At 44.2% G+C, this 10,629-nt stretch overlaps 1 protein-coding gene across 1 annotated transcript in view; it reads right to left on the bottom strand.

Moving 5' to 3' along the window:
• The window catches only part of CDH11 (cadherin 11), an 85,037-nt gene that overhangs the window by 30,714 nt on the left and 43,694 nt on the right, over positions 1 to 10,629 (bottom strand). The window contains exons 2-4 of the mRNA XM_015406969.1: positions 7,170 to 7,590; positions 4,094 to 4,388; positions 268 to 387 (exon numbers count right to left, since the gene is read on the bottom strand). Of these exons, the coding sequence (XP_015262455.1) occupies positions 268 to 387; positions 4,094 to 4,388; positions 7,170 to 7,397 (643 nt within the window). The 5' untranslated portion in view covers positions 7,398 to 7,590. The remainder of the gene's footprint in view (positions 1 to 267; positions 388 to 4,093; positions 4,389 to 7,169; positions 7,591 to 10,629) is intronic.

The raw sequence follows: 10,629 nt of genomic DNA, 5'->3' as shown, positions 1-10,629 counted from the left end.
ACCCTAGCTCTGATGGAAGCCTGGAACCCACCCTCACTGTCCATGTACCAAAGCAGCAATACATGTGGTGCCTTTAAGGCAATACCTGCTGCACCACTCTTTGATAAAGACTGGCCCCTTAACAGCCCACTGTCTAATGAGCAGCTGGGGATGCAGCCTTGAGCCAAAGTGCTCCCTGCTGGTAAAGATCTGAGACACCCGGGCAGGTCTTCTACACTCAGGCAACCTGGATAGTGAGGCTGAGAGTCCTTTCATTTGTAGTCATACCTGTTTGCGCTTCCACGGAAAAATACGGCTGACCTTCAAGAATGCTGTACACTAGTTTGGCACTGTTTCCATACGTAGGATCATCAGCATCTGAGGCCGTCACCTGAATAACTGACGTACCTAAAAACAGAAAGGGAACCATTGCAACATTAAATATGCTTGTGTTTTAAAAAAGCCAACAGAAGCAAAGAGAACATTTTCAAATTCACTTTCATTATTAAAAAAAACAAAAAAAACAAAACAGCAATTGGAGATCATTTCATAATTAGGCACTAGCAAATTAAACCGAAAGTGCTATCCCCCTACAAGAGGTACTGCTAGGAAATCACCAGTGGATACCCACCAGCTGTGCCAGAGATTATGGAAAATCTCTGACCAATTAATTTCTTGGAGTACACAGTTCAGTAAATTCTATTTCACTAAATACTCTCTGTCTCTCTGACTCTTCTTGGCAACTGCTTTATATCACTATTTGGGACATTCATTTATACACATATTCTCTCTCTCATTCTCAAAAAAAAAAAAAACCCACAAACCAAACCAAACCTCCTTTACTAGTATTTGGAAATTATATGCATGATAATTGCCAAAGTAAGTGGAAAATTTCTTTGGCTGAGTTTACAGAAAAGAAAAGAAGAAACATTCAGAATCTGTTCTTATGTAACAGAGCCAATTTCATACATTTTATCCCTCAGTATGAATCATGAAATATTATATGGTATTGCTGTAACAGCCAACTCCATGTAGCATCCAGGGCTACTGCTTAGGGATCAGCAATCCCATGAGAATCCCCGGGTTTGTGGACAAATCCAAAATAGGTAATGCAATGTGTGCGTGTGTCCCCCAATTTATGCATGCACAAATATGGGGGAGGAACCCTGGTGAGCTGGGTAGGAAAGCTGATGATGATCTAGAGAGAAGGGAAGCAGAAATTAATGGGGGGAAATCAGTAGGGTTGCCACTTGCCAGCTCTGGGTTGGGAAATACCTGGAGATTTGGGAGGGTGTTGCGGAGAGGAGGAACATCAGCATGCTACAATGCCATGGAGTCCATCTTCCAAAGCAGCCATTTTCTCCAGGAGAACTGATCTCTGTTGTCTGGAGATCAGTTGTAATTCTGGGAGCTCTCCAGGCCCACCTGGAGGTTGGCAACCCTAGAAATCAGATTAGGCTTGCCAGCCTCCAGGTGGGACCTGGGGATCTCTTACTTTTACAACTGATCTCCAGCTGACAGAGATCAGCTCCCCTGGAGAAAATGGCTGCTTTGAAGGGTGGACTCTATGGCATTGTACCATGCTGAGGCCCCTCCCCTTCCCAAACCCTGCCCTCTCCCAGATCCACCCCCAAAGTTTCCAGATATTTTCCAACCCAGACCTGCAACCCTACAGAGGAGACATGCTTCACCTTCCAGTCCAAGGGACAGCCATCCCACAATCATATTGAATCAGCAGTTCCTCAGGTAGTTGTCATATAGGAGAAGAACCTAGCTTGCAGCCTGTGCTATTGCTACGCTGTGGCCCCTCCCCTCCCCAAACCCCTCCCTCTCTCGGATGCACCCCCAAAGTCCCCAGGTATTTTCCAACCCAGACCTGGCAACCCTAAATCAGATTTCCACTTGCACATGAGTCTTTGAATTTCTCTCTTTCATGAGTGATAGGGGTCAACAGCTGCCCTTCAGTTATGGGGTGAGGAAGTCACCTTGCAAGAAATTAGTTTAAACCCTGGCCTAGCTGTGTCCTCAACTGAACCACAATGATTTTAGTTTTAACAGGAATCGTTCCCATTTTCTAATACACACCACTGTCTTCTGTCCTTTGGGGATATTTGACGGATATCCCCCACACACACACACACACACCACGATAACACATAGCATGTATATATTGTCATTGTTGCTCATAGAACTTCACACATATAATCTTGGGACAACCCCTGCAATATCCCTATAGAGCAAGGCAATATGATTAGGACAGAGAAAAAGTGGCTTGACTAACACTGCATTGGAGCTGCGGTGGCTCAAGTGGTTAAGACACTGAACTGTAGGCTGTGGAAGGTGGGTAGTTCAGCAGTTCAAGACCCGAGTGTGCCGCATGACGGAGTGAGCTCCCATCTCTAGTTCCAGGTCCTGCCAACCTAGCAGTTCGAAAGCAAGAAATTGCAAGTAGATAAATAGGTATCGCTTTGGTGGGAAGGTAACAGCGTTCCGTGCGCCTTGGTGTTTAGTCATGCCGGCCACATGACCACGGAAACATCTTCGGACAGTGCTGGCTCTTCGGCTTTGAAACGGAGATGAGCACCGCAAACCTAGAGTCGGATTCGACTGGCTTTCGAGCAAGGGAAACCTTTACCTTTACCTTTACCTAACACTGCATAGAGAAATCACAGCAGTGGTAGAGATAAGATCTGTACCAGAGACTTTCTGGATTGCTATGGGTGCCCTGAGGCAGATTTAAAACAAACCAAACCAAAATGTGGCCTAGGGTTGCTAACTCTGGCTTGGGAAGTTCATGTAGATTTGGGGGCAGTGCCTGGCAAAGGACTTATACTTCTCCCAGACTCTTCCATCCTCCAAAGCTGTCATTTCCTCCAAGACAACTGATCACTGTAGTCTAGAAATGACTTGTAACTCTGAGAGAACTCCACATCCCACTTGGAGGTTGATAACAGGGTAGGGATGCAACCTGTAGACCTCAACTATTGCATAGGCCTTAGGAATGCCATATGGCTTTCTTGGAGGAAGGACTGAATTATGGGCATGCCACCTGGTGGCCATTCAAACAATTAGCAAACCTGGATTTCATTTTTTAAAGACTGGTAAGTCTTCAGTCCTTGCAAACTCAAGAATGCAAAGCAAAATAAGCAACATTGTGTCCTGTTCTATAAGGAGAGAAGAGCCCATTTGAATTTCCCATGCTTATAGCCAATAAGGGAAGACGCAGCTATAACTAACATGTTCTCTGTGTCTCTTCTGGGATAGAGCAAGTAGAGAAAGAAGTACTTTTCTCCCTTTCTCACAATACAAGAACCCATGGGCACTCAATGAAATTGCTGAGCAGTCAGGTTAGAAGAGATAAAAGGAAGTACTTCTTCACCCAAAGAGTGATTAACACATGGAATTCACTGCCACAGGAAGTGGTGACGGCTACGAGCAGGGACGGCTTCAAAAGGGAATTAGATAAGCATATGGAGCAGAGGTCCATCGGTGGCTATTAGCCACAAGGTATAGACAGGAACTCTCAGTCTGGGGCAAGTGATGCACTGTATTCTTGGTGCTTGGGGGGGGGCAGCAGTGGGAGGGCTTTTAGTGTCCTGCCCCCACTGCTGAACCTCCTGATGGCACCTGGTATTTTTGGCCACTGTGTGACAGAATGTTGGACTGGATGGGCCATTGGCCTGATCCAACATTGGCTTCTCTTATGTTCTTATGTTCCCTGAAATTTTTTGCTGTTGCCTTAGAAGAAAACACAATTAAATCTTGGAATGAAGAAACTGTCAGGTTAAAAAAAAATCCTCTGATTTTTCAAGGACACAAGAGTCTGGGAGAAATTCATGTTTTTGTGTCCTTGGTTTGTATGCTTATGAATTTGCATAGCATGCAAATTAAGCTGTCTCAATTTCGTGAATTAGAGTATGGCAGCTCTAACATGTGTGCACATTCCTAGATGTGCCAGAAGCTTATTCCCAAGGCAAAATACACAGCGATGTACCAGAAATCCTATACCCATTAAATGGAATGTACATAATTAGTGATCAAACACACAGGAATTATCCCTGGACCTCCCTTCTTATCTTATCATGAAGTCCGTAGTACATTTTTGTGTACCTACCTACGTTGGATCTCTCTGGTACATTGGCATGGTAGTTTTCATGTAAGAATTCAGGGGGGTTGTCATTAATATCTTGAACTTTCACAATGAATTCAGAAGGTGGTTCCAGGGGTCGGTTGGTATTCCGGTCCACAGCTTGGGCAGTTAAAGTGTACTGAGCTCTTTCTTCCCGATCCAGTGTCTTTGTTGCATGGATGTTCCCTGATTTGTCATCAATGACAAAAATGATTCCTGCTCCTTCACCTGAGAGAATATATTTAATGTTCCCATCACCAGAATCAATATCGGAATGAAGCTGTAAAATGCAAAGCATACATGTTTGTTATTTCAAAAACCAGTCATTACAGCTGGTTAACACTGAGTGACTTGAAAGTGATAACTCTTTGAGATGGTTTCTAAGAATGATTCTGATTTCTTCCATCATCATCATCATCATCATCATCATCATCATCATCATCATCATCATCTGCCAGTGTGTGTAGTATAGCCAGGAGATCCTAAGATTGTCTGGTATCCAGAAGTCCTAGTTCTTTTAGAGTTATGCACCACTAGGTGGTGAGCTACACTTGGGTTTTTTAAGGCAAGAGATGTTTCAGAGGTGGTTTGCCATTGGCTGCCTCTGCATCACACCCCTGGTATTCCTTGGAGGTCACCCATACAAATACTAGCCAGGGTCAATCCCGCTTAACCTCTGAGATCTGACAAGATCAGGCTAGCCTGGGCCCAAGAGCAATATGCCTTGGAAGATCTTGTTCCAATATGAACTGACCATGTGTTGGATCCAAACTATATTTTACATAGAATCATTGCAGATCATCTAGTCCAACCCCCTGCACTCTACAAAAGCATAGCTGGAAGATAGCCCCACAACATACCCGAAAGATGGTCATCCAGCCTCCGCTTGAAAACGTCAAGTGAAGGAGCATCCACCACCTCCCGAGGCAGACTTCTACATGACAGCCCTTCAAATACTTGAAGACTGCAATCATGTCCCCTTCTAAGCCTTCTCTTTCCCAGGCTAAACATACCCAACTCTTTCAGCCTTTCCTCATAAGACTTGGATTCCAACCCTCTCACCATCCTGGCTGCCCTCTTCTGGACACACTCGAGCTTGTCAACATCCTTCTTAAAATGTGGTGTCCAAAGCTGGACACAGTACTCCAGGTGAGGGCTGACCATAGCACAATAGAGCGGAACTACAACCTCCCATGATCTGGACACAATGCTTCTGTTAATGCATCCTAAGATTGCATTAGCTTTCTTCGCAGTCACATCGCACTGCAGGCTCATGTTTAGCTTGTGATCAACCAGAACACCTAGATCCCTTTCACATGTGCTGCTGTCAAGCCAAGTCCCTCCCATTCTATATCTGTGCCTTTGATTTTTTGTACCTAAGTGTAGGACTTTGCACTTATCTCTATTGAAATTCATTTTATTTGTCTCAGTCCACTGTTCCAGCCTATCTAGATCATTTTGAATCCTGACTCTGTCTTCTTCAGAATTAGCAATCCCACCCAGCTTCGTGTCATCTGCAAATCTGATAAGCATCCCCTCTATGTCTTCCTTCAGGTCATTTATAAAAACACTGAACAACACTTGGCCTAGGACCAAGCCCTGTGGCACTCCACTCGAGACTTCCCTCCATGTAGATGCACAGCCATTTACGAGCACTGGTTGTGTACGATTTTTCAACATGAACTTCCCTGCCTCTCCCTCCCACTACTACCCACTGATCTCCATGAAATGTTTGTCCTGGGGAATGGGGAACCCCAAAGAATGAGTGAGGAGGGAATGTGCAGTGGGAAGGGCAAATCAATGGAAATTGTCAATTTAGTCTGGATCCATTCCCATGTCTTGGAAGAGACCTGCATGTATAGTTTTGATCAGGGCTCTTTTTGTAGAAAAAGCCCAGCAGGAACTCATTAGCATAATAGGTCACACCCAACACCAGAAACTCATTAGCATATTAGGCCACACCCTGACCATGCCACTCATTAGCACATTAGGCCACACCCCCAAGTTACCAGAAGTGTGGTCATCCAGCCACACCAACCTTTCCCTTCTTATTCTGTTTACCTTGTTTGTTGTCAAAACCCAAGGGCTTTTTTTTGTAGCAGAAACTCCTTTGCATGTTAGGCCACACACCCCTAATGTAGCCAATCCCAATGAGTTTCTGATGTTGGGTATGGCCTATTATGCCAGGGTCACTATGCAAAAACAGGTAATAGCAAACCGACCACCGTGTTCTTCTCTTGCCTTGAAAACCCCCAGGGGGTTGCCATAAATCAGCTGCGACTTGACGGCACTTCCCATCACTAATATAACTAGCAAGCTATTTTAAATTGTCTGATGGGAGAATTATAAAGAACATTGAGGATTAGTTCAGAACTCGCTCAGATATATGTATGTAACTGATTAGCAGTTGTCGAGATTAGGAGGAGGAAAAGTAGCATATCTTTTTATGAAAGGTTTTATATCCATGATTATTTTAATAAGCTGATTGTCAAAAAAAAAAGTAGATCTGTGATTTGTGGAACAGCAACAAAGCAGCCACCCATTGGGTTCCAACTAATTTCCAATTTCTTCGATACTTAATGCCCATTGTGATGTAATAATGAATGGCACTAAAGCAATTAACGCATGAAATGAAATGTGAGTCCCACTTCCTTGGCTCCCTTTCCTCTCGCAACCCTACAGGCTTTGGCTCTATGAATTGGTATGAATATGAAATATACAAAATTGGACCATCTTTGCTTTCTCATATTTTATCCTGCTTAAGCTGATACAATAATGAGAGCATGCTACTCAATGAGCCATGTCCATCGCATCTGTTTTACACTGGTTAAAGCCCATTGGTTTGAGGAGAGTTGCACTTGAGGGTGCTTTCTGATGTTTCCTGGAAAATGAGCGGCATTCCGGGTCAAACAACACAAATTGCAGCCCAGATGAGGGTTAATTTGTGAGAAACCTCAAGAGCATAGCTACCATTTAGGCAGATTTTTCTCTCTCTTTTTTTAAGCCTAGATTCTAGCATGTGTCTGTGTTTGAAGATCAAAGCAATATTTTGGTTTCTTACCCTGCCCACCAGTACAGGATCTGGTCCTGTGTATTCCTCTATTACAAAGAATTGATTCCAAACCCATCCTCTTTTGGAACGGTGGAGAACTTGCCCTTCCTTTCCCTTTTCATGGTGTCCATGGAGCGACGGCCTTGAAGAATGCAGCCTTTCCGTTGCCATGGCCAGGGTGTAGCTCAGCATTCCCAGGCAGAGAAGGGCAGCATGTAAACAGTTGTCCTCCTTCATTTTTGGTTAAGGTACAGGCACCAAGAGTATCCCCAAATCAATCCCTTCCTTGCAGGGCCCCCACAATAGTCCCCCCCCCCAAAAAAAGAACAGTATAATCCTTCGGAAATTTCAGATGTAGTTCTCCACACACAAGATGTCCCTGCTCCTTAAGTGCATTACTTCAGTTCCATCCAGATTCCCAAATTAATTCCTACAGAAAAAGAGAAAGGGAAGAAAGTTAGTTTCTTTCTGCCTTCCTCTCCAGTCAGATCTAAGCAAGTTACAATTTCATGATGTGACAGGCAACAATAGAATTAGGGTTGCCACCTCTGACTTGGGAAATTCCTGGGGATTTGGGGGTAGGTTTGGGGAGAGGAAAAAGATCAGCAGGGTATAATGCCATAGAACCCACCAGTCTGGTGTAGTGGTTAAGTGCGCAAACTCTAATCTGGGAGGACCGGGTTTGAGTCCCCACTCCTCCACTCACAGCTGCTGGATGACCTTGGGCAAGCCATAGTTCTGTCAGAGATGTTCTTGAAAAGAGCAGTTTCTGTCAGAGCTCTCTCAGCCCCACCTACCTCACAGGGTGTCTGTTGTGGAAGGGAAAGGAATTTGTAAGCCACTCTGAGACTCAGAGTGAAGGGCGGGGTATAAATCCAATCTCTTCTCTTCTTCTCCTCTCTCCACTTCAGACTGCACTTTGAGGGCTCACATGTACGGCAGCCAACCTCTACGTGAGGCATAGAGATCTCATGGTATTGCAACTTATCCGCAAATGGTAGATCCTGGCTGGCAAATTTCTGGAGCTCTGGGGGTTAGAGCCTGGAGGGACCTTAGCAGGTATACTGCCATAGAGTCCAGCCTTCAAAGCAGCCACTTTCTCTCAGAGAACTGGAGATTAGTTGCAATTCCAGGAGATCCCCAGGCCCCATCTCTCCCTCCCCTCCCCCTTGGCCTGCAGGACAGGCCTGCAGAAATTGTAACCTAACTAACTGTCTGCATCTCACCAGACATGTATGGCAGCCTAGCAGAGGCAGTGTGCTTCTGAATGTTGCTGGGAACAACAGCTGGTGAGGGCTAGTGCCCTGTCCCTTGCTGATTGGCATTCTGAAAGCATTTGGTTAGATATTGTAGAGGGGAAAGAATGGTAGAGTGACACGTGGCCTGTTCCAGCACACCTTACATTAGATTCAATAGGCTCACAGAGCATCTGCTTTGCATGCAGAAAATCCCAGGCTCAGTCCTTTGCCTGTCTGGGATCGGGTAGGAGGTGATGCGAAAATACACCTACTTGAGACCCTGAAGAACTGTTGCCAGTCATTGTGGGCAGTACCAATCTCAATAGACCAATGATCTAACTCAGTAAAAGGCAGCTTCATGCGCTCAATTTACAGGGTCAAAAGAGTGGGCGGGCTTCTATTAGAAAAGAGCCCAGAAAAAGGCATCCCGGTCATAGTGATGGATTCTCGCAGGTCATCAAAAAAACATATTTAACAGGGAAGTTTTCCTGTCGCTATATAACCTGCTTCACATGGAGTGCAGACACGGGGAAGAGCAAAATGGAAGAGCAACTTTTCTTTCACTGACCATTAATTTCAAATGATGCAGTTGACAATAAGGTAGGAGAAAATCTGCCAATATTCCATGTAAAATGTAACATAACTTTATTACTGGGATTATTATCTAATTACCAAGGAAGTCCTCGGAATAATAAAAAAGACAAGAAGATGTATGAAAGTGTTTACAATCAGTTGTTCAGGCATGAAGAACTAAACACAAAACATTAACCACACATCTAAGCTATTAGCCTTAATTTACTAATTAGGGTTTAATGTGGTAATTGCCTTCAATCTCTATTTAAAAAAAATCTCTGTGTAGAGGAAAGGATGGGCTTATGTATTCTTTATAAAGAAACTCCTGTAGTATCCACATTTGTTGGCATGACAACAGTACCCCTACCACAAAACAGTGATCATTTCAGACTGGAGGAAGGAAATACATAAGAGTCATTTTTTTCAGCCAACCAGTTCTCCACACAATAAAGTTTTGGGTTTTTTTACTGCACACCGGCAATTGAAGCAAGTAGACCTCAGGAACATGAAGGTCATTCTGAATTGGCTATGCCTTAGCCTTAAGCTCTTGTGATCTATTCACGGGAAATGAGCACCATGAGCAGCAAGCACGTTGTTGTACACTCTATCACAATCCCACATGAATAGCTCAGCAAGAACTACTTCATTCATCTGGATCAGCCGTTGGGTGGAAGTACGCTGAGTGACTAATGACTGTCAGAAACTGAAATTTTCACATCAGAATGGCATGTTCGCAAAATTCGGTAACCTCCCGGTAATGGAGCCATGATGTTTCCAGGCAGGTTCATGGATGGATGGAAAATGAAAGTTTAAAGTGGCCATTTACTGAAACCAGCAGTTATATTGGATTGCAGAGTCAGTTAAAATGATCCTTAAATTAAGCAAACTAGCAGAACTCTGGCCAAATAATGGTCTCCCTTTTAGAAGGTGAATGTAGCTGCAAGTATGATAAATATCTCGTGGAAGAGAATATTACAATCATAAATAAAGTTTATTTATTTTAATCCTGGGAGCTCAGGGTGGCTTTTGAAACCTAAATAAATACCAAAAATATCAACCTCTGACATGTCAAGGTAAAAGCCCTGCACTCCCAACAAAATCTTCCTCTGCTCCTCTCCTTCCATTCCCCCCCCACACACACACTTTAAATGTCCTTGGGAAAAATGCTAAGAGATGAATCACAGGGGGGGGGGGGGTGATGACAAGGCTGGCATCTAGGAAACCAACCGTGCTACCTCACAGTATTCAAGCATGCTCTATACACAACAGAGAGAGTCCCAAAAGGAGTAAACAAATTTCCAGTGAGTGCCTTTATTTCAAACACCAAGTGCTGAAGACTAAAACAATCCCTTGGATTTGTCTAACTGGCATGTCTGCATGATACATTTAAATAGCAGTTGTTCCTCGGGGATGCATATTTAACAGGACAGACTTCAAAAGTATGCTATATAATGACATTATGATGGATGGCATAATTCAGAGACATTTCCTAGGAATACAGAGAATGGGATATTCAAGGCAACACAGAGATTAAAAAACAACAACAATTGAACCTCGTCTGCAGTTAGGCAATGGGAGAGCATGGATTGTGGCCACTGCCAGGTCCCCCCGGCCACTGGTGGGGGATGGGGAGGTAGGGTTGCCAGATCCATGTTGGG

The sequence above is a fragment of the Gekko japonicus genome, unplaced genomic scaffold (genome assembly GCF_001447785.1).
Source record: "Gekko japonicus isolate JY-2015 unplaced genomic scaffold, Gekko_japonicus_V1.1 scaffold1572, whole genome shotgun sequence".
In the NCBI taxonomy this organism is placed as follows: domain Eukaryota; kingdom Metazoa; phylum Chordata; class Lepidosauria; order Squamata; family Gekkonidae; genus Gekko; species Gekko japonicus.
This window is presented reverse-complemented; position numbering and strand designations above follow the sequence as displayed.